Below are 25068 nucleotides of genomic sequence, written 5' to 3'. Positions count from 1 at the left end.
CTTTAATGTGCATAAAAATCATCTGGGAGAGTATGTTAAAGCAGTGTCCTGGGCCTTGTGCACAGAGACTGTGATTTAGTAGGTTGGATGAAACCCACATCTAACAAACTCACAGGTGATGCCAATGCTGCTTGGTCTGAGGACCTCATTTTGGGCAGAGTGGCACTATTCACTTAATCTACATGATGGAGCCAAGGAAGGTGACAGGAATTGCTCTAAAAATCTCTATCTTCTCTATCTTCTTCTTTCTGCACTTACCCACTTATCTCAGCTGAGACCAAAAAGGCTACCAAGTGGCTTACAGGGAGGCACAGGGTAAGGAAAGATAAACGACTATAGAAAGAGGTGAAAAACAAACCAAATGCAGGAATATAAAATGGAGCCAAGTACAAGGATCAACGCTAAATGCTTGCCATAGAAATATGCCTGCCCTGCATGGCACAGGTCACAGGTTTGGCTTGTAGGTTTTAACATCCAAAGTGAAAGGAAAACCTAATTGGTGAACCCATCAATAGATCTGTCTAGAAAACAAAAACAAACCAAGGCTTAGGAAAAGATATGCAACTATTCCTGACCCAAGAGCAGGATTCTTCCTTGGGGGTGGTTGTCTAGAAGCCATCCCCAATCCCTTTGGGCTGTGCAAGATGCCCTTCCTCTGTCCCCACAGCACCCAGCCCAGTGCTTTGGGCTAGAAGTGTCTGTTATGCTTTTCCCCTTCTAGACTATAACTTCTCTTTTTTAAATTAACTTTTAATACATCATACCTGCGTATGGTACTAAATTGCTTACCACCGTCTCGCCCTTCCTCGCAGCAGTTTTCCTCTGCTACTGCTTTTAGTTTCTCTTTTTCTTATAGCCAAAATCCCTGAAAGAGTGAGCAAGTCTCTCTTCCAACCCTGTCCCCTGGCTGCCTAGTTTTCCTCCACAGACATAACTGGAGTGACCACCGTTACCTGTTTACAATTTCTTGCCTCTACTTGCAGTTATTTGAGGCAAAACAAAATAAAAACATGGACTCATATTTTTTTTCATTTTACTTTTAAATACCTGGTGGCACAGTATACACACTTTTGCACACTTACCACACTACCTTGGAGATTGGTCTGTATCACTACATACTGAGTATCCTAATTCTAACAGTTGCTTATTATTTGGTTATATTCTATTGGATGGTCATCATTTATTTTGCTAGGCCCTATCAATGGACATTTAGGTTGTTTCCAATCTTTTGTTGCAATGAAAAACCTTGATCATGTGTCAAATCACATATGTGGAAGTAAACTACCTTCCTAAAGTCAGAGGGTAACTGCAACTTTAATCTTCACGGATACTGAAAAATTATTCTCCCCTAAGATTATATGTTTATGCCCCAAGTGACAAAACATGATGGTGCTTGTTTTCACATCACTTTTGCCAACACAGTATGTTTTCTAATTTGTGACCTTTACCAATAGAGAAAGTTAAAATGACATCTCATTGTAGTTTTAAAAAATATTTGTCATTGTGGCATAATACACATAACATGAAATCTTACTGATTTCTTAAGTGTGCAGTGGTATTAAATGCATCCACATTGTTGCACAAATGTTATCATCACCGTCCATCTCCAGAACTCTTTTCGTCTTGCAAAACTGAAACTCTGTACCCATTAGTCACTAACTCCCTTCTCTCCCCCTGCCACTGGAAACCACTATTCTACCTTCTGTCTCCATAAATTTGACTGCTCTAGGTACCTCATATAAAGTAGAATCATACAGTAGTTGTCTTTTTGTGATTGGCTTATTTCACTTAGCATAATGTATTCACTGTTCATGTTGTAGCATGTGTCAGAATTTCCTCTGTTTTAAAGGCTGAATAATATTTCATATACATATATACAACTTTCATATACATGAAAGTATATACATAATATACACACATACCATATATTTATATCATGACACACACATGATATATATGTGTGTATACATATACATGATATACATATATATCACTTTGTTTATCTGTTCATCGGTTGATGGACATTTGAGTTGCTGCTACCTTCCAGCTATTGTGAATAATGCTGTTATGAACATGGGTGTGCAAATACTTCATTTCTTTTGGGCATATACTCAGAAGTGGAATTACTGGATCACACAGTAATTCTATTGTAATGTTTTTTGAGTACCTGCCGTCCTGTTTACCACAGTAGCTGTACTATTCCCATTAGCAGCACACAAGAGGTCCAATTTCATCATATCCTTGCCAACACCTACCTTGTGTGTGTGTGTGTGTGTGTGTGTGATCCCAATTGGTGTGAGGTAGTTCTCACTATGATTTGTAAATGAATATTTTTTATTTTAAGTATCAGCATCTTTTTAAATGTATAAAAGTTTATCTTTTGTATTCCATGACTATACATTTCTTTGACTTCTAATTTGGGTCTTTGGCCTCTTTCTCATTGATTTGTAGGAGCTCTTTTATATTTAAAAATTAGTGCTATTTAGTGGCTAATTAGAAAAATAATTAGTGCATTGTGACAATGAATTGTAAATATATTCAGTTGTTAAAGCACACAGTAGGTGTTCAACATATGAACCTCACACTGCTCCTGATTACTCTCTTTACCCACTTCTAGTGATTTCAGTAGGTTTCAGGGCTTGGCTTCATCTATTGGGCCAAAGCAGACACCACACAATGGTAGAGCCTGAAAACAGTTTTCTGTTTGATTCTTGTGCACTTCCTCATGTTAAATCACTCTCAGCATCACATTTATCATAGAATCTGAGGACCTGAGAACCCTTTGAATCTGAACTCCTACTTGATATAAGAATCTCCCATGGTTTTCAAACCAATAACCAGTATGCTTGACCTCATCAAAGATTCCACCCCACCCCCACATGATGTGTTGAAGAGGGGCACAAAATCAAGTTATACTTTGCTATAAATTTAATAAATCACTTTGAATTCAAATAATTACCAGAAGTTACTGGCCCTGGGAAATCTTGGGTAAGGGGTCCATCCCTGTAAGTTCACGGGGTGGGAAGGAACGCTGGGTCTGACGAGGAAGTTGGCACCATTTTTGACTTCTCTATTTGGAAACTCTACTCTCCTAAGTGAGAAGCTGCCTCCTGTTAACTTCCTCTCACCAATACTTGTGTTGTTCTCTGGAACTACCCAGAATAAGCCTAACATACTTTACCAAAGCTCTTCAAGGGTTTGGGGACCATGATCACAACCCTCCTCAAAATCCTGGTCCAGCTGGGCAAGTCCTAGTAAACTTCACTAAGATTAATTTGGGGAGTGCTCTTTGGACATCAGTTTGTCAGAGACCCTAACAAAAGATGATGCTAAAATACTTGAGGCAGACACAATTCTCTTTTATAAAATATAAAGTATAAATGCCCGTGTGAAGAATTTCAACTCTAGCCAGTGCGTGTGTGTGTGTGTGTGTGAGAGACAGGTGAGAGTGGAGTGGAGTTGGTTTAGTAAGCCAGTTTCTTCAATGTTGCTGGCTCTGAAAAAGAACAGAAATGTCATTGTTTCCTCAGGAATAAGGTCTCAACCACAACCTCAAGTCATTGATTTCTTCAGAGGGCCTGCCAAGTAGAAACTATTGCTTTTGGAGGGAGAGAGCAAAAAGAGTAATGGAAGAGGAAAGAGCTTAAGAATTTATGGAGGAGAGTCTCTGAGAGATTTCTGTAAGCTGGGAGCAGAATAAGGTCTGTAGGTGCATGAAGTGGTCACAAATCTGAAATGAGTAGTTGGAGGTTCACTTCAGAAACTAAAGAAGAGCACTCCCACTACAAGACTTTCCCTCACTTTACATGCCTGGCCCATCATGGAACGTGAGTGAGCATCAGATGAATGACTGACTATACTATTGGTTCTCACAGTAAGGTGGGATTATTTGCCCCCATGTTACAGATGAAGAAGTGGAGCCAAGACAGGTTAAAGAACTTGCCCTAGCCACCAGGCCACCAGGCTAGTAAATGACAAAGTTATGATTTTAAACACCAGTATAGTCCCTTTAACAGTTCCAGCCAGTTTCAGCTGCTGTGGGAGCAAGTGGAAAGGATCCTGACTCTCAGAGTAACACAGGAACAGAAAGCACATCCCCACAGCCAGGTACGATTGTGGTTCCTGGAATCAGAGTGTGATACTCAGGAAAACATGCTTGGTGGGGTGGTGTTGGGAGGGGAATAGAAGTGTCCCTCTGTACCAGGGGATTTTCTATCCCGAGTTCCCATTCATTCCACAAATACTGCTTCAGCGCCCACTATGTGCCGGGCAGAGAATCCTCTTCTTCCCTCCAGCCCTGGACAGGTAATCAGTTTCCTGTGATGGGTTTAGCTCTAGGCACATATTACTGTGTTCCAGTTAAGCCTCACCTAGGAGAGCTCTGGGCAAATGTGAGTATTGGGGCAGAAAAAGGAGGAAATACAGAAGGGATCTTTTATGCCTCAGGTCTGAAGCCCATGACGGATGTAATTCAGGCAAAAGGCAGTATGAAGGAGTGTGCACTGGTGGTGGCCAGCAGTCGGTGGAACAGGGAAATACAGAAATGATGACATGGGAAGTGAGAGAAGGATTCCAAGGCAGAAGTTGGGGAGCAGCAGACAAAACTGTTCCCTATTTCACAATGTTGTCTAGAATATTAGTGGTGATCAGGGTACTAGGAAAAAATGCTGGTAAGTTTGCTGGTGTCTGAGGAAGGTTGTTCACTGAGACCAGCTCTCACGCAAACATTTACTGAATTTACTCCGCATCAGGCTTGTTTTAGAGGTTTCAGGGGGAACATAAAGATGTTTAAGCCTTCATTCCTTACCCAGTTCTGGAAAAACAGACAGGGTCCACGAATACCTATAATTCAAGCTCCAGGACGTGTGGGAGGTGGCAATGCTTATCTCCTCCCAGCAAATATAAGAGTCCTGGGTCCAAGCAAAGGAGGACACCACAGCCTTTGTGGAGGGAAAACTAAGTTGGCCTCAGCCCAGCAGCGCTGAGGGCCTGACCCTTTGCCTTTGTCAATTCATACTGTCACTGGACAAGGCAGGCTTGCGAACTGGCACTGTCAGCAAGGTGAGAGGAAAGTGACACATGGGGCCTTGGCTTGCCTATGGGGGGACATGCTGCATGGATTACTTCTCAGAGCACCAGAATCTGAAGCTATCTATACCTAGATAGCTAGTAGAGCAGCTAGTACTACCTTTGAGGTGCTGGGAGGAATATGGCAGGCTCACTTCTCTTAAAAATAGTTTCTTAACTGCAAATTAGGAAGAGTTCTTGGAATTGAATGTCCCTGAATTTTCACGAGGCCCTGACGGAGTGTCTTATGATATACTTCAGAGCAGTATGGGGAAATGTGGGGTTGATATTAGTGCACTTACTAGGCTGAAAAGTGGTGCCCTAATATTGGTGACTAGTTCAATAAACATCTGTTGAGCCAGGCATTGACCTGGGAATGTAATGATGAGCAAACTCGGAAACAGCTCCCTTCATGGGATTGCTTACAGTTAAGTAGAGGAGCAAGATAATGGTAAAATAATCATACAAGTAACTATGAAATTATAATGATGATAAGTGCTACGAAGGAGAGGTTCATGATATTTTGAGATTACTATATTTAATGGTATTTAGATTGCTATAATATGAGTAATCTAAACTGAGATTTGAAGAACAATGTGCTAGATTAAAAGTGGACACATGGGTGGGGGGTAGTGGGGGGGAAATGGAGACAACTGTACTTGAACAACAGCAACAAAGAAAAGTGGACATTTTTGCAACTCCTCCCACAATGGGCGGAATCTAAGCGCTGCATGAGTCTGTGCTGGCTTCAGAGACTTATTGGACCAAGAGAACGTGTAGAAGAGAGCTTTGGGACTTCTGAGGCTAGATGAAAAGAAGCTTTGCCGCTTCTGTCTTTCTTGGACTGCACTTTCTAGAGCTCTGAGCCACTGTGTGAAATGTTTCACTACCTTGAGACCATTGTGCCGGAGAGGCTATGTGTTGGTGTTTGGGTCAACAGTCCCAAATGGGTCCAGCTTTCCAGTTATTTCTGCCCAGCCACCAGGCGTGTGGCATGAATTCTCTACACCAGACGTCATCGAACTGTAGCCTACAGACCAAATCTAGCCACAAGCTATATTTATATATAAAGTTTTGTTAGAATGCAGGCACACCCATTTATTTCATTATTGTTTCTGGCTGCTTTTCCATGTCAATGGTAGGGCTGAGTAGCTGTGACTGAGACTATGTGGCCACAAAGCTGAAAAGACTTTCTACCTGGCCTTTTACAGAAAAAAAATCCCTTGCTTTAATCAGCCCTGTCCAATAGAAATATAAGGCAAGCCACATAATTTGAAAACTTCTAGTGGCCATGTTATAAAAATTGAAAAAAAAACAGGTGAAATTAATTTTAATAATATATTTTATTCACTCAATATATGTAAAATACTATAATCCCAAAATGAAATCAATATAAAAATTACAACAGAAATTTTACATTCCTTTTCTGTACTAATCTTCAAAATGTTGTGGATATTTTACACTTACAGCACATCTCAATTAAGACAAGCTACATTTCAGGCGATCAGTAGCTACACGTGGCTGGTGACTACCAAACTAGACAGTTAAGCTCCAGAGAAGTCCATTCATTAGGTTAATAGCACCAAGTGACCCTAACTGATGCCATCAGAAACAGAAAAATCACTTAGAATCCTGAGCAAATTTCTGACCTACAACACTGAAAGAGAGAGAGTAAGATGTTTATTGCGTTAAGCTGCTAAAATTGGAGCAGTTTGCAATGCACCAATAGGTAAACAGAATAGGCTGAATAGGTACTAAGTAGGTGAAAGGTTGGGCAATGGCTTGGAAATATTCTTAGGCAAAGGAGACAGCACGTGCAAAGGCACCAAGGCAGAAGGTTGATGTGCTAAAGTGAACAGAAAGGTGGGAGACAAGGCCGAGGAGGTCAGCTGGGGCCAGACCATGCCCACCTAATGGCTCAATTAAGGATTTGGTCTTTTTTCTGAGGGCAATGTAAAACACTGGAGAAATTAAAGCAGGGGAGTGACATAATCAGGTTGTCATTTTGAAAAGATGACTCTGGCTACTGTGAAGCAAATAGTCAGCAGGGAGGCCAGAATAGATGCCAGGAGCTCAATTAGTTGGCAGTCATTTAAGTAAAAGAAGGTGGCTGTTTGGCCTGGGGTGGAAGGGACAGAAGTAGAAAGAAGTGGTTCAAGCAATATTTAGGATTATAATCAACAGGATATAGTGACAGATTAAATACAGAGGATGATGACAAGGTATTGATTGATTCATTGATTGATTCATTCATTTATTCAACAACCAAATACCAGGAATCATTCGTGTTTAATAGGCTGGTATCAGAGTGGGATTTTACTTTTTCACTTTCACATATTTAGTAGAACTATGAATGAAAGCACAGAAATCATGCTTCTGCTTTCAAAGGTGCAGATGACACAAAAATGAGCCAGGTGGTTACTGGTCAGTTCATCAGCTGAATTAATAATACTCGTAAACCTCCCCAAAAGAGTCTGATACTAACGTGGTGAATCTCATGGGGATAAGCATAAAGGTCTTACTTAAGTTTTAAAATAACAACTGTGAAGCGGAATAAATGGTCAACAGAGAAGTAGCTTATTTAAAAAAGAGAGAGAGAAGTAGCTTATTCATAGTAAATGAAAAAAAAAATCACACAGATGTGAGCGTGGAATGGCTAACCAAAAGTGAATTCTAATCTTAGCGCAGAGTTTGGTCAATATATTCAGTGCTTATCAGAGCCCATTACTTGTGGTATCACATTAGTGAGGTTAGTTACACTTGAATGACACTAAAAAAAAACAGAGCTTATCAAGAGAAGGAGCAGCACAATTCACTAGAAAATAATGAAAGTATGTCAAGTGAGGCACAGTTAAAAGGACTGGGGGCAATAAACTTGAAGAAGTACATGACACATCTCTGCAGATATCGAAAGGCCCTCCTGTGGGACAATGCACACAATGTTACTGGAAGGCAAGTACAACTCCCGATAATTGGCTACAGGGAACCAGAGTTCAGTTTTAGATAATGAAGAACTTGGAATAGAGTGCTACACCCAAAGACTGGATGTTCTCGTGAGGTAAGGAGCTCTTTCATCACCACAATTGCTCAAGCATTTTAGGAGCTTGATTTGGGTGGGTAGTTGAACTCTATAACTTTTAAGTTTCCTTTAAGGTTCTTATGACATTCCAAGAAATGAAGAAATAGAAAGTAGATGACCTGAACACACTGCTTTTCTCTGCCCCCACCCTGAGTCCATTTCTCTAATTTTTAGCACGGTATGCTACAGTACAGCACATTTGGAGGGTCCCCCTGTTTGCAGGATCTGCTGAGCTGACTACAGGTGGTCCAGGGCTTCAGAAGAGAACAATCCTATAGCCCAAAAGGTGGGGTGAAGGTGTAAAGGTAGGTCAGACTTGGTCTCAGAACTGTATCCTGTGAACGGAACATAGTGAGCTAGGCATGGGGTATTTGCAGGACAGTTGATTTCTGTTGGAGCAGATGAGGCTTTTATTCAGTATGGGCTCTAGCTAAGCCTACTCATTTTGATACTTTCACTCCTGAGAGTTGCCACTGCATTGCTTCACAGCTTTTCTCAGAGAACTGCTGTTTTCCTTTTACATCAGCAATTGTGGATTGCCTAGAACGCAATGTAGTGGACTCCTGCCTCTGTCCTTAAAAGGCTTTGCGAGCTTCCACCAGTTCTTCTCATGAGAGCCTCCCAAACTGATTCCTGAAGAGGTACAACCCGCCATCCTAGGCATCCAGCTGATGTCTTCAAGAACTACTGTCTCCTGATGAACTACTCTTAAATGTTGGATTGAGTTCAAATGGATAAATATTTCAACCACATTCGTGATACGCATGTGTGCACACACATGTACAAGAACAGAGGCATAACCCTGTGTTTAAGGCTTCTTATTGGTATAAGAAGCATTGGCAAATTTCTAAGCCACAGGAAAATATAATAGTCTATAGGGACACATGTAAGTGGGGGAATGGTCATGAGCTTTTGCAGGATGATAGGAAACATTGACTAGACTGAAAGAGAGGTGCACTTTGGGCAAACAATGAGAAATTAGCTCCTATAAGTAGGGTAGGATAGCTTAAGGGGGCCTAGAAAGTCACATAAGGAGTTTATATTTGATTTGACAAGAGAATTAGGAGTTGGGATTAATCGTTAGGGAGCAGAAAAATTGCAATGAAAGTTTACAGAAAATAAGCCCATCAGTAGCCTGAGGAAAGAGGTGAGGGCTGATATCAGAGTGACCAAGAAAGCCAGTATTAAAGGCTCATGGACCTGAGGTGAAGAGGCTGAACCAGCAGGACTAAAAAGATACGTGTGTCAGTGATGCCTTGATGAAAACACGAAGACTTCCCGGTGTCTGGTGGACACGTGAGATCACTGGCTACAGACACATGTCACCCATCCTCAGCGCCGCTTTCCTTGAGCTCCACCACCAGCCACGTCTCCTTCTAGCTCAGGCTGTACAGTATGTCTGACTTGGTTTCCAACCTTTTCCTGGAGCAAACCCCCTGGAGCCTCCACTTTCGGAGAATTTTTCTGTCTTTCCCCTCACCCATTTGAGAGCAGAGTGCCTCCACATGGGTCTGAGGGGAACATAGGTACAAGGAAGAAATGTTTATGCAAATACTTAAGGAGCAGAGGATTCTTTCATTCACTCCCCAATATTGTAGGTAATTAAAGCATTAAAATGAAGAGTTCATTCTCCTCTCTCATTCAGAGTCTCCGAATGGCAAGTCTGTATACAAGATAGATACCCAGCTCTCCCAGTTACATCTAGAATCAGACCTTTCTATGTCAAGGATCATGCCTTTTTCAAATTGTCAATGGCTTTGGAAACCACTTCTTCCATTTTGCCAAAAAGTGCCTATGGCTAAGTATCATGCAAAGTTTTAAAGGTACCTGAGTCTGCGCACATTCAGTCTCTAAAAGGCAGCCACCCCAGTCCTGGCCGCCCAAGGGAGCCCCTTCCTTTTCTTTCTCTCAGAACCAGAATCGTGGTCAAAGAGAGAAAGTCAATATTTCAGAGGCACAATTTGAGAGGTGTCCCCATCTCCCCATTTCAAGTACCATCCCTACCCTGGAATTTCCAAATTACTCATTCCTTGGGTTAAGGCATTTTTGAAAACCCCTGTTAAAATGCAAGTGCAAGCTGGCAGAAATGTGTTTTTTCGTTGTTTCTTTTTGTTTTTAGCCATTAAAACTTAAGTTGGAGTGAATCTATCTAAGTAGGAAATGGAACTCAGAAAGGAGCCATACTCACAAAAGGGAACAGGACCTTTCCCATCTCGATGGGGGATGTGCAGGAGACACACTTTTCTTCCTCAACACATATTCAAAACGGCGCCTATTTTCCAAACCTCAGGCAGAGTACAGACGTGCCGATGCCCAGTTAGAAACAAGTCTCTATATTCGCTTAGAGATGAGGATGAGCACCTGATAAAGACTGCGTGCCCAGCCCATCGCCAGACCCTTCCTGCCTGCCTCCCACATGTTCTTACCTGCCCCACCATGAAAGACGACTTGTCCAGACTTGCTTGGACTCTGGATAACCACCCACTAACCTGCCCAGCACCCTCCTTGCCTGTTGCAGACATGTTTTACTCCAGCTCTGTCTCTTCACAGCCTCAGTATCCTGGCCCAGAGACCCCTAACCTCACTCTCACCTCTAGCTGGCGTTTGAGATATGGCACTGGAACCTGAATTTTTCTCTTATAGAATCTGGCGTGGCTCACCTTTTCACCTTTCAAGTTCTCCCCTCCCCAACCTGCCCCCCCCCGCCTCATCTCCATAAAAATCCAATCCTCACCTCCACCGGGAAGGGACATCGACATCCAGGGATATTGAAGTAACCAAAATATCAAACTCAATGACATAGTTATTAAACAGTGAGCACAATTACAAAGAACTATTTCCTTCCCTCCACAGCATTGTTGCTATACAGTCATTTTTAGTGAGACTATTTTCTCTCCAGGCTAGAAGCTTCAAAGTATTAGGACCATGTCTTTTTTGCTCCCTGTGAAGTCCCAGTACCTGGGACATAGTAAGCACTCAATAAACATATTTAAAGAATACAAATGAACAGAGATTTAGAAAAGCTTTCATTCTGTACAGGACAGCTCTTGTAAATAGCACTAATGCTCTCTGGAACAGCAGACAGAAGATATTATACAGAACCGTGAACCTGTGCCCATAATTGAATAGACTCATTTTAGTTCAGAGCCTTAGTCCCAAGACCGAGGTTGCATGTCAGAGAAACAGGCCATCTCTTTAGGTATAAAAATTGGAGAGTAGTGGGAAGTTCCCTTGGCCCCAAATTATTTTCACCTGTCTCTCCAGAACCTGAAATAATTACTAGAGGCATTATTTTAAGCTGACCTGCAAATGCAAATATGTTCATGGTATACAGAACACAGTAAACCACTGCCTGGGCTCTTTTTTTGCCCACACTATTTCTTTGCAAATGAGCTATTGGGGTCTCTGGTGCCAAGAGGGGCCAATATTGGGACACAGCACCTGGATGGAAAGAAGAAATGGGGAAAGGTTTCTGGAGAGAAGAAGAAGACCAAAGAAGAAAGCAGAGGCCACTGCAGAGGCTGGAGTGGTTTTTGTCTCATGCCCCCACCCCAGACTTCCCACTGGCCCAGGCGGCCCAGGCAGAGCCAGCATCCTTGGACAGCTTCTCCTAGTGCAGGGCTGCCCGGAGCCCCCAGCACGCTGAGGCCAAGAGAGGCTGTTGGTTAAGTGGCCCCTTCTATTTCCTGCCTGTCCTGTCGCTAAGCTCAGCAAAGCAGAGAAAGGAATCTGGCTGAAAGACACAGTTTTGTAATGCCCCACCTCGAACGCAACCAGTCTGAGAATCAAGCCCACAACAGGTATTAAGCATGTATTCCACACCCCTTCTACCCCCTCCTTTGACGGCCATCAGCCCCACCTCTGAACAGCTACCATAGATGCAGCTTCATTCCACACCACACTCCCCAAGCACACCAGCTTCATAAGAACATACCTGTCGCAACTGCCCATCCACGGCAGCTCCCAGAAACCAGAGGTGTAAGCCGAGTGGCATTCCAGAGGAACACAGAAGCAAGGTATCAAGAATAAACGAAGAGGAGGCTTTGTGAGCTACCCATTTTTCCTAACACTCCTTGTAGACAAGAAACATGTTAGGGCTGAGGCCAGGGCGCAAATGTAGAAAGGGGAACTGACTAGAGAGAAACAACACCACAGAAAGGGCCGGGCTCTTCTTCCAGATAAGATTGGCAGGTGGGCTTTTCCACTGATCATAATGACTATGAATGCACTCTCAGAGAGTGAGTGTAAAGCCCTGAGGAAACCCCCCAAAGACAGCCCCAGCCACAAACATGAAAAAGACACATTCCCTAACAGATGGACAAATCCAGGGGTGCAGCCTGTAGGCCCCCCGGGGAAAGATTCGGCTCAGTTTAACAAAGGTTTTACTGGGCAGTTGTATGCCGGGCACTGTGTCTGGCGCAAGAGGACAGCAAGAGAGAGCAGAGAGACCAGGAGTTTCACCCGCTGCCTTCCCCTCTGATTGTTCATTGAGTACCTACCTCTCCATAGATCCTGATAGAAGCCAATGAATATACCCAGCCCCTATTTCCATATTATCCCAATCTGTTCCTAGATGTTCTAATCTAGATGTTTCTATTACCTTGGTCCACAATTCCTGGAAGTGAGCGGTACCCTTGAGAGTGGGAACAAGTCAAAGCAGAAGTGTGAAATGTGTGTGAATGCCCAGTGGATTTTTCCAAGCCTAGTGCTTCAGCAGGGACAGGCTTTACATATACGATCCTGCCCACGCACCCACCACTTCTTTTTCTGACCCGATCGGGCTCTGCAAAGCCCTCTGCTCGATGTGGGGGACATTTATATGCCTCCAAGTCTGCAGAATTGGAGCTCAGGAGAGAGGCAACCCTCTTCAAGCATGCCTCCCCCGCTCTCTTGGAGACTCGCTCTGCCCTGCACGGTTAGAGAAATTAAGTGACAAAGTGAAAGCTGCTATTGTTGCATGGGTTGAGCAAGCCCACTCAAGCGAAGACGTGTGGCTCAGGGGAGGCAGTGCAGGTCGAGAACCACTGCACCAAGGTTCAGCAAGTCCTGGCTCAGCTCCTGGACCCTGGGCACGTTACTGAGCATCTCCCGGTCTCAGTCCTCTAATCTATGAAGCGTAATAACTTCCTTGCTGCGTTGTTGTGAAACACACATGCTATCTTGCACATAAATCACCTGGCATCCGTGCAGCTATGCAGTCTTCATTACAATTTTCCTATCTTCTTTTCGGACTTTCCAACTTTAACTTTGAACTTTCCACAAAGGTCTTCCCTCTATCACCAGAAAGGTGATGATCATTTTTCCCAAAACAGGTCTGTAAACCCCTTCACCTTCCCCCCAGGGCCTCTCAAACCCATAGGACTCCGGTGTGGGTCCTGGGCCCTGACTCACAGGGTCATCACTTCCCCTCAGCCATTCTGTGTGCATACCTTGGAAACTTCATCCTTTATTCGAATAGGCCCCACCTGGGGTTTTCCTCTGGATTTTACAACCATAATTTTTTTATTTGGCAGGGTCCATTTGGTTTCCTTATTGTAACACATGAAATTACCTACCCATCAAAGCACAGGAGAATTAATTCACAGTCAACTTTGTCTTTAAGTGTCTTTCCTTTCCTTGCACTCAACAGTCAAAATATAAGATAGACTAAACTGGAACATGCTGCTATCAAAATATTTGCAATAGTATTTCCCAAACTTCATTCTTTCCAGCTACTCTTTCGTATCCATGTAAAATCTATATTGTTTGTTCTACAATGTTTTTCTCTTAACTTTAAGTAATTTTACACAGAATCTTTATGTTAATACTAAAGCTTTTTCAAAGCAGTATCATTTGCAATAAATAAAGGATGGGTAAAAATAACTTGTCACGCTGGGCTTTACAATCACAGAGACGTGCGTTGAAATGCTAGTTCCTAGTGGCACTTGATGTCTGTGTGTTCTTGGGAAAGTTACTTAACTTCTCTGAGCCTTGGCTGCCTCACAGAAGTAATACTAAATATCTCATAAGTTTTACTGCGAGAATTAAATAGGATAACATATATCTGGTGCCTAGCACATATTCTAGCATTTAGTAGGTTCTCTTTTTTTTGAAAAAAGCTTTTATTGTTTTCTCTTTTCCTTATCCCTGACTCATCTACTCATTTTAGTTTCTTCTTAGAGCAGCCTCCCTCAATGTCGTGAGACAGGCAGCAGAAATAAAGGACGATAGGGTGGTGTCCTGGGATTCTTGCCCTAAGGGTTGCAAGGTTATTTAAGGGATCCAGAGGTCATTTCAGTCTCTCACTCAAGCAAGAGCCCCTGTGATGTTACCTCCAACAGAGGGATATTCAGACCTTGCTTTCTCACTTACGTCAGAAGAACTCACTAGTTGATACGACAGTTAGTTATCCGGGTCTTCTTTACAGTAATCCCGCATCTCCCACCCTTCACTCCCCAGCCCCATAAGTACCACCAAGTTGTCCCTGTCCTGTTTCCTGCAACTACAAGAATGTATATTAATTTCCAGGCTTATATAAAACCCTTGAAATACTTGAAAGCAGATTTTATCAATTTCCAGAACAGTCTCTTCTCTCAACTAAATACAGTCCGTGTCTTCAACTGTCCCTCATATGATGTGGTCCTAGACCTGATCACTCGGTGGCTCCCCGACTGCCACCGGGTTCCCTGACAATTTGTCAACATACCTCTTTGAAGAGAGGGCTCACAGGGTGGGATGGGCACTAATGTCACTTCTGTTAATGAGTCAGAGATCAAATTAACCCATTAGCAGTTGCACTGGAAGGTTGGCTGACCATAATGTTTTTTAATTTTTAAAAGATTTTAATTATTTGTTAGAGAGAGGGAAGGAAGGAAAAAAGAGAGGGAGAGAAACATCCGCATAAGAGAGAAGCACTGATTGGGTGCCTCTTGCGTGCACCCCGCCGGGGACAGAAACCACAACGCCGGCACGCGCCCTGACAGGGAACAGAACTGGAGACCTTCAACTTTGCAGGACAGTGCCCAGCCAACTGAGCCACCCCTGTCAGGGCTCACCGTGATTTTTTTGCATGTTAAGTCAGATCATCACCTGCTGGCCCCATCTTGTCCGTGTGTCAGTGTTTGGGGCCAATTAAAATGACTCTGAATCCCATACATGTCGTCCATTGTATTAGTTATCCCTCTAGCCTTGTGCCACTCAAAAATCTGACAAGGAGGCCTTATCCAGCTGTTGTAAGAGCCAAGGACAGAGAAGTTTCAAAAGCAATGGTGGTTCGATGGTGGTCAACAGTATCAAATGCTGAGGAGGTGGAGTAGAATGAAGATCAGTTCCTCGTGTTTGGGAGAAGGAAGTTGCTGTTAACCTCAAAAAGCTGCTTTCTGTGCAGGGCTGCTTCCTCCCTGCGTCACTCCTGAATGTTCTCAGGGCGAGGACTGCAAGGAAAAGCAGCAGGAAGGGAGTGGCTACAGATGGTAGCTGCGGGGGAAAAAACAGACACCTTCCTGATATTCTTGCTCAACACTGCCCAGGAGATATTTCCCTGGGACCACAGAGTTAGGCTTAATTCTGGGAGGCAAAGTTGGAAACTTGTAGGCATTTGGAAACATCTGAAGAACACTTAAGCTGAATGTTTCAATTTCAGCAATACATTTGTTGTTATTTATAAGTGGCTTCCTGTGGCCAGGGTGGAAAAGGCAGTCTAGTCTAAAAGTCCTCCAGGTGATGGTGGTGCCAATATAGGATAAAATAGTTCCCACAAATAACTGTAACAGCATTCTTCATTGAAATGTTAATTAGCATTTCTTCTCTGAGTTATCCTGACACAGTGATTTTTGCAGGGGAAAAAGTAGAAGAAACCCACAGTCAAAGGCACTTCTGGACTCTTGTGAAAGCCCATGGAAGACACAATACAGGTACCCTAGAAGCTGAGAGCAAAGAGACAGTGCTTTTGTGATGCAAGAGGAAGGGAGGGAAGGGAATAGGTGTGTGGATACTATAAACAGTAGAACCAAGCACCCACTCTTGGTGCTCCCAAGGGATAAAAACCTCAGGGATGACAGAGGTTTGGGCTCAGGGGTCCCAGTCTCAGCAGATAAAGTCAAGCCCACTGTGGCCTGAGGGCAGAGAGCTGCCAGACTTCATAAACCACTGTGGGCTAGATAGTGAGGTTGCCAATGGCCTCTGAGACAGAGGACTTGAGGCCCTTTCACCACTTTCTACACAGCGGGGAGTCCTTCCTGGGCTGCTGGAGAGGAAGGGAACCTTGTATGATCAAAAGAGTCTCCTGTCCAACTGGTAGAATGGTGGCTCAGAGGTGGTATGAGGTTGAATTAATGGAAATGAAAAAGTGATCATCTCTCACATACTTGGATTCATGTACAGGAATTCATACCCTAGGCATAGTATAATCCCTGCAGGGGAGGTTGGATTGCCCTGCAAACATAGTTCCCAGATCGTTCTTAATTCAGAAGTGATGCAGCTCAGTGTCAGGTTCTGTTCTCCTGCCCAGCCCTACTGCACACCCTCTGGTAACGCTGAGTAGTGTCCGGGCTCTGACCCTCCCCTTCCGATGAAACTGAGCTGGGTCCACAGACAGGGTTCCCTGACACAACCTGAGAGAGAACATAAAACACCTGCTACAAATTTTTCCTTTTACTGCTATTGCAATATTGTATTTTTAGAACCCTTTCTCCTTAAAGCATAAATATTCTAACTGCTAAGAGAAATGCCACACAGACTGGGAGAAAATATTTGTAAAATGTCTATCTGAAAAGGGACTGGTATCCAAAATGCACAAAAAACTCTTAAAACTTAAAGATAAGAAAACAACTAAATTGAAAAATGGGCAAAAGAATAAACAAGCAAAATAGAATCAGGCTCACAGATGCAGTGCAGTCTGATGGTTGGTTGCCAGAGGGGAGGAGGGTTAGTGGGGTGGGTAAAAAAGGTGAAGACATTATGAAATACAAATTGAAGAGAAAAAACTCACAGACACAGACAATAGTGTGGTGACTGCCGGCGAAGGTGGGGTGGAGGGAGATGGAGGAAGGGAAAGGGGGATACATGGTGACAGAAACTTGACTTGGGGTAGTGAATACAGTGCACAGGTCATGTGTTGTAGAATTGTGTACCCACAACCTGTATATAATTTTGTTAACCAGTGTCACCATAATAAATCCAATAAAAAGAAAAGAAGAAGTACAAATTGGTAGCCAAAAATAGTCACAGAGATGTAAAGTACAGCATAGAAATATAGTCAATAATATTGTAATAACTACGTATGATGCCAGGTGGGTACTTGAAATATCAGGGGGACTACTTTGTAAGGTATATGATTGTCTAACTGCTGTGCTATACATCTGAAACTAATATAAAATAATATTAAATATAAACTGTAATTGAAAAAAATAATTTAAATGAGCAAAAGATCAGATCATACACCTTGCTAAAGATTATACAGATGGCAATCGGTATATGAAAAGATGCTCAGTATCACATGTCATTAAGGGATTGCTAAGTAAAACAACGAGATACTACTACACACCTACCTATTGAAATGGCTGAATCCGCACCCCCAAAATTGACAGTACCAAATGTTGACAAAGATGTGGATCAACAAGAACTCTCACTCATCGCTGGTGCGAGTGAAAAAATGATACAGGCAGTTTGGAACACATTTTGGCAGTTTCCTATAAAACTTAATTAACGTAAAACTACCACATGATCCAGTAATCACGTTCTAGGTATTTACCCAAATGAGTTGACACTTAATGTGCATACAGAAACCTGCACATAAATATTTACAGCAATTTTATTCATAATCTCCCAAAACTGGAAGTAACTAAGATGCCATTCAATAGGTGAGTGGGTAAACAAGCTGTGGTACATCCATACAATGGAATATAATTCAATATAATAAAATGAAATGCACTCTCAAGCCACAAAAAAGACATGGAGAAACTTTAAATGTATCTTGTCTCGTGAAAGAAGCCAGTCTGAAAAGGCTACTTACTGTGCGATTTCAACTAAATGACATTCTGGGAAAGACAAAACCGTGGAGCTAGTCAACAGATCGGTTTGCCAGGGAGTGTGAGGGGGGATAAACAGGGGGAGTTACAGGGATTTTTAGTGCAGTCAAACTAGTCTTTATGACACTGTAATGGTGGATGTTTGTTATTACAAATTCATCAAAATCCATAGACCTATAGAACACAAAGAGAGGAACTTACTATAAAGTATGGATTTTAGTTATTAATAATATATCAGTACTGATTCATTAATGGTAACAAGTATACCACACTAAGGAGAGATGGTTAAAACGGGGGAAACTGTGCAGGGAAGGGGGGGCTATGGGAATTCTCTGTACTATTTGCTTAATTTTTCTGTAAATCTAAAGCTGTTCTAAAAATAAAGCGTATTCATTAAAAAAAATACACACAGTAACCACATGCACTGATTCCTGGTAAAGTAACTAAATTAACGATGTGACATTTTAGAGGGCTTCTAGACTAGTGGGTAAGAACATTAGCATTGATTTCACAGTCCAAAGGTTCACTTCTCCATGTTGCAGACATGCAGGCAAATGCCACACACACCAATGCTGCTGTAAAAATCTCCAGTTTTGTATTTCTGCCCCTATTTTGACATTTTCTGCAGATTTCTGGTGCAGGGACCATAGATTTTTATGTCAATTCCTTAGGTAAATAAAAGAAAAAGCCCCATTGTTTTCTAAGGGCCAGATCAATTGAAAAAAAAGTTCTCAGTTCCATGTTTCTAGAGGAACATTCTTAGAAATGTAATAAGTTTTTTTTGAGGTGATGTTACAGTCTTGACTTACAATGAAAAGAAAACTTTATACAGTGAAGCATTTGAGGTTGCGTGTTTTTTCTCTGCCTGAGCCCAATGTTGCCACCTCGATATTTCTATCCTACATCTGAGTTGCCGAGGTTAGGAGAGACCCTCAATCTTACAGGCTCTACTGTCTAGTCCTAGGTTGGTTGGTTTGGTTTCTCCGACTGCCCTGGGGTACCTTCTTTTATTTACTTTCTCATGATGCAAATTAACAACCATCATTCATGCATGCTAAAAATAAAGAGGCAAAGTAAATTGTTTCTTAACTTGTATTCGATCAACTCCTGAACACGGAAACTAGGACCTCGTGACATACTTTTGTCTAGATGTCCTTGAAGAAGAACTCAGGAAGGCAAGACAGTTATTTGTAAGATTCTATGGATTCTATGAAGTGAATGCAAAAGACTCTGTCTGCACTTTCTCTCAAAAATCAAACGATGGGTTAATAAAACATGCCAACCTCCTGCAGCAAAATACATTTATTTGTATTGAAAGTTACATTAGCATATATTGAAAGGAGGTTAAGAAAAAAATGTCAAAAGAATAAGCATCATGATATATGCAGTTAGGAAAAAGGAGTACAATCGTACCAGGCATAGGTGTGGCCTTTTGACGAGCTGTGACTTCGGCAGTTTGACAAGTGGGCAAGATAAGGAAGGCGCGATTGGGTAGAGCTCAGTCTGGAAAGACCAACCCCAGCAAGTGAGGAGCTGTCTTTCCATACCCACGGTCTGGGAGGGGTTGGTGGTCTGGAGAAGACACAGCAGAATGGGGTGGGGTTATCCTGGCCCCTCCAGAATCAGGAGTTTCTGCAAAGAGCGATATCTACAGCAGGTGGGTGAGACACCTCATCATTTCTCCCTGTGGGACTAGGCCCGTCACTGGGGGGACTGGCCCCAAAAAGCCAGTCGGGAACTGGACAGCAGGTCAGGAAACAAGGCTAAGCCAGAGAAGCACTGCAGCTTGTGGAACTGAGGGACTCACAACTCACCCCATGGATACCAGAGACCAGGATTATAACAGTAAGAACACATCAGAGCAGCAGTCTTGCCTGCCTATGTATAAACACCCCACAAAGTGGGTAGGCAGAGCTTCAGGGGCAGTGCCAGGGTGTCCACGGGAACTGGTAGTAATTATAGACTCTAGTGACACACAAATTCTCACATTTTCATGGTTTACATTTGTCCCTCCTCATCATTTTATCTCAGTAATATTTCCCTTTTTCTAATAATCAACATCCAAAGATGTAATTGCACCATTTTGAATTTTTACTTTTTAATAGTTTGCCTCCATTCCTCCAACAAATACTGAACCAGCCCTGACTGAGTGCAGGCCCTGGGCTGGTCCTGCAATGCCCAGGGAGAGAAAGCAGGAGGTCCTTGCCTGCCCAGAGCCTGCAGGTCAGTGTAAGAGACATACACAAACCTAATCGCGTCAAGGTACTTGCCACCAAGCAATTTTCAACATAAGAAACTTCAGTTAGGTATGACGTCCTAATGACTAAATACCATCTTAAGAGCGTGAGGTAGATTTACTAGGTCATGTAGGTCACAGTTAAGAAAAATTCCCTAGGCCCTCCATCTCAGGAATAGGCTTCTCCAAGAGATGTTGGTTCTCCCTCACTTCATATTTTAAACAGGCACAAGGTCTACATGACCATCAGTCATGGGCAGCAGAGAAGAGAGAACTCACTCAAGGGTAGGGCAGACTAAGTGATCCTTAGCTTCTAATTTAATAATGCTATATTCTAGCTCGTTGGCAAGATTTATAATACAATACATAAAAGATGGCCTATTAGTTAACAAATAACAAAACTAAGTAAAATATTTTCAAGATGAACGAAACACATACAGCAGCAAGTTTCAAAGTTGATACAAGTAAACTACCAACATCGGCAATGGCACTTTTCAGAATTCAAGGAAGTAAATATCTGGTTCCAAATTCATTATCCTTTCAATCTTCAGTGTTACTTGGGAATGCTAAATGCAAACTCAAAAGACTGTGGTCTCTGAATTTAAAGTGGCCTGTTTGTTTAAGGGGACGCTCTTACACATTCTGAGAAGCTGTCATTTCTTTCACAAAGCATCTGACATCTGTCATTTCCTTTACAACCTCAGAAGACATAAAATGAGGTAATATTCTAAATGTAAAAGTTGCTTGCAGAGTTAAGTCCATATGTTTTTTTTTCTTACGTGTGTAGAGGAGGGAATATACTACATAACAAAACTAACACATTTTAACAAATAGCAGCCTATTTCAAATTTAGGGAAGCATGAAGGTCTGTGAAAACACCTTTTTATGCAAAAATATTTATATAAGAGTATAAATAAAATATGTACCACTAACTAAAATAAAATAGATTACAGCATGCAGAACACTGCCAATATGACTAAGCTTATTTAAGAAAGTAAAAGAACCACTGGATTTTTTAAAGCTTCCATTTCACAACGGGGTCAAGGGCAGGGCACTGCACCCCCAAAAACTCACTTCCCTGTGTCATCTTAGTAACCAAAAGCAAGTACATAAGACTTCTGAGAACCCTTAAGATATGTAGTTATCGGCGTGGACTTGCAATTTTCAAGTTGGTGGTGCAGAGGTGCAATTTTTACAGCTCTCCTTGCACACTTCTGTGGTGGGGGAGATTGCAAAGGTCCCTCACCACACTGTGGGGTTGCTACGTGAAATTTTCCAGTAAAAGAAGATGTTGCTTCTCCTGCTCTTCAGCAGAGTAAGTAAGTAAGTAAATAAGTAAGTAAGTAAGGGATGGCCTCTTTTGACAAGGGCCTTAAATAGCTTTCCCTAAATCTGGTTTAAGATGGAAAATAATCACACATAAGCCTCGTACTGGTTGGCTACAATTTTAATTTGAGGAGTTAGAATATTTACCAAGGACACACTGGCAAACCAATTCCATTTTTGCGTTTTGTGGGTTGGAGACAAAACACTGCCCCTCCTCTTTTGGTTTGAGTTGCACTTTCACTGTGCAGGCCCTATTTGCATACAAACAAAAGAGATCATTTTTAAAAGAGGTTTACTTTGTTTTTGTTTTGGTCCTTAGGGATGACTGTGGTAAGCAAGACGGGACTGAACGATTTTCATACCTTGGATTTCACTATTGTATTGCTCTCAGCCTTCACTTTCTCTTTCTCACCACCCACTTGCAATTCATTGGCGGCTAGTTTGGGGGTATGTCACCTCTCGTGTGGACTATTGTAATAGCCTCCTGGCTGGTTCCCCCTCACTATTCTTTACTCTATTATTATCTCCCATCAAAAACAATCTGATTATACACTTGCTTGAAAGACTTGCTATCTGTTCCTCATGGGCTAGTGGTCACACTACTGAGCAAGGCACATAAGGCCCTTCAAAGCATGAATCCAGTTTTTCTCTTCTGCTCCTGTCAATCGGCCCAGGTAGCTAACCCTCTAGCCACACTTGAACTGTTCACTATTCCCTGATCGTCCCAGACCTTTTTGGACTTTTTGCCTTCTTTGCTTTTGCACAAGCCTGTGCCTTCTGCCTGGAATGCCTTTCCTGCCTTGTCTGTTTGCAAAACTCTATTCTTGCTCTGAGATCCAGATTATTCCCTAGTTCACAGCTGAATCCTTCCAGGCCATCCTTCCCTCCATATCTGTGTCTGCACCACCATATCTGTCCTCCCAAACCACCATAGCTTCCTCCCTCCCAAACCACATTATTTATTCTCCCACTATAACAGTTTCCTCAGTGTTGAAGTTTCACCGCTCATATGGGCACATTTCATTCCCCGCTGCATCCTCAGCACAGTAACAGTTCCAGTAAACATGACTGGAGTTAATACCTGTTAGCTGATTGCTTATAAAGAACTTTAATGGTATTTATTTCATTTAATCTCTACAATAAACATTCAAAGTTTTACAAATTAGGAAGCTGAGTTTCAGAGAGGTTAGGCCACTTTCCCAGGGACACACAATGAGTGACTTCAAGATTTTAGCAGGATATAGAACTGAATGTTTGAATTTCTAGCCAATAATGTTATATGACTATCATTAGAATGTCAGACAGACACTAGTACTTTTTGGGGGCATAGTTTGGCATTTTTTTGAGTAAGTCTCTCCCCTCTGCCCCTTACTAATTGTGTGACCTTGAGTAAATTACTAAGCTTCTCTAAACCTCAATTTCCTCATTTTATTGTTTAACGGAGAAAATAACACCTTGTTCACACAGTCATTGCAAAGATTCAGGGAAGACACTTCAGTAAGGTCCCTTGCCCCACCCCTGCTCATCACAGCGACCAATCTTTTACTCCTTCCCATGCTGAGCGTTCACTGCATATTCCTCCAGCCACTCACTTAATCCTTATCCTCTGAAAATCTGAGACTATTAAACCTTCTAACAGATGAAGAAACTGAGGCTTAGAGAAGTAAGTAACCTGTCCAAAATGCTTTTAATCTAAGGAGATGTTTTCCTTAGATCCCCAGAACTGATTGGGACCCTCAGGTCAGTACCTAAGTCGTGTGTAAAGAAATCACTCTGCCCATATGTATGAAAATAAAGCTAGAGGCATTAAAGAGTCTGGGTTTGGATTTTTTCTTTTTTTCTAACTAGTTTTCCTGGCAATCGTGAACACTTAGCAAGCCAGAGAATTCTGCTGGAAACAGAATCTTGAGTGAGCCACTGAATGGTCACATTAAATTTTTATTCCCTGTGGTCTAAAATTTCCATGTCCCTCAAACTTCCACCTTCTCAACTGGGCCCTCAATCAAGTTCTCCTCTCCACCCAATCTACTTCCTTTCAATCCCCAGCTGAAGGTCTTGGGACCATGTCCAACCCAGACAGAAGGGAATAAGATAAACGGCCTCTGCCTTAGGATATTGTGTCCTCAGAAAGTGTATTTCTGGGCCCATGCTTTCAAACACCCTTACCTTCCATGCTCCCAGGTCTCATCTGCCTTGTGCCACTGGTTATTCCTTCCCATACTCTGATGCTTCACTTTCTAGACCAAGGCTTTAAAAAAGATACAAGTGCCTGAAGATTCCTGGCTGGAACTTAAATGAACAAAGTAGCCCATGTGGAAAGAGGAGAGCTGCTACCCCACTGGAAGTTGAGCAGCCTCTGCCACATTCACCAGTTGTTACTGTAAGGGACCACTGTTCTACCAGTGTGCCATGGTGCACTGGCGGACTGCAAGAATTTTGAACCATACAAACCTATTTAGTCAGGCACACTGACCTAGTTTCCCTTAGACTGTCAAGTAAAAAAAAAAAGACAATAGCCAATACAACAGTAGCCATTCAGTGTGAATGAACAAAAATTATATCTATTCATTGTCAGATCATATGTGTGTGTGACAAGAATTTTATTAATTAGTTTATTTGTGCCACAAGATGAAAAAGGTTGAAAATTGATGCCATAAGGGACTGTGGGCCCAATGTTACTAAGGATTATGATTTCCCAGAGGAGCTGGACATTCAAATCTATGTGACCTCTCCTGATTTTTAAAGCATTGACAACTAATTATGAAGTTCTTTTTAAAAATTATTTTTAAAGACTACTGTTTGTCTGTATACTATTTTTCATTTACCAGCCGTTAGTTTTCAACCTCTGCCCGGGGCCAATGGCTCCCTAGCTCTTATCAGAGCTAGTTGATTGCCAGAACTTGTTTTAGACCCTCACCCAACACAGCTCTCTCTGACTGTGTGTCTTTCCATCCACAAATCTTTCTTGCTGCTGAGAGGAGTCCATTCTTCCCCTGATCTCACATAATATATAACACACCTGTTTAGAGGTTTGGTCTAGAGTCAGATGGGGGTCTGGATTCCTGGTTCTGTTATCAGTCACATGACCTGGACAAGTTACTTAACATCTCCAAGATTTCATTTTCAGTTGTGGAAGACGGGAGACAATGATAGTACCTACCCCTTGGAGTTGTGAGGATCACAGAAAATAACATAAGATACAATATGGTATTCCCTAATGCCTGCCATATGGTAAGAAATGTTAGCTAGGGGGAAACCTGTTTCCTTAGTAGCTTTTAAATAGGATCTCTATAGGATTAATCTTCATTTTCTCAACATTAAATAAAACTGTATTGAGTAAATTAATAAACAAG

The 25068-nt window shown here is 42.2% G+C and overlaps 1 protein-coding gene across 6 annotated transcripts in view; it reads right to left on the bottom strand.

The window, feature by feature from the left end:
• Window positions 1–25068, bottom strand: part of CD86 (CD86 molecule) — a 61309-nt gene that overhangs the window by 20384 nt on the left and 15857 nt on the right. For 4 of the 6 annotated variants that reach the window (XM_053663107.1, XM_053663112.1, XM_053663113.1 and 1 more), the window contains exon 1: window positions 12081–12263. The exons of the other annotated variants lie outside the window; for them this stretch is intronic. In XM_053663107.1, coding sequence (XP_053519082.1) covers window positions 12081–12097 — 17 coding nt within the window. In that variant the 5' untranslated portion in view covers window positions 12098–12263. Of the gene's footprint in view, window positions 1–12080; window positions 12264–25068 lie in introns of those variants that run through there. 6 annotated transcript variants of the gene reach the window in all.

Source organism: Artibeus jamaicensis, unplaced genomic scaffold (assembly GCF_021234435.1).
Source record: "Artibeus jamaicensis isolate MK-2021 breed Jamaican fruit bat unplaced genomic scaffold, CSHL_Jam_final contig_3126, whole genome shotgun sequence".
Taxonomy (NCBI): domain Eukaryota; kingdom Metazoa; phylum Chordata; class Mammalia; order Chiroptera; family Phyllostomidae; genus Artibeus; species Artibeus jamaicensis.
The sequence above is the reverse complement of the archived record's forward strand: the minus strand, read 5'-3'. Positions and strand labels throughout refer to the sequence as shown.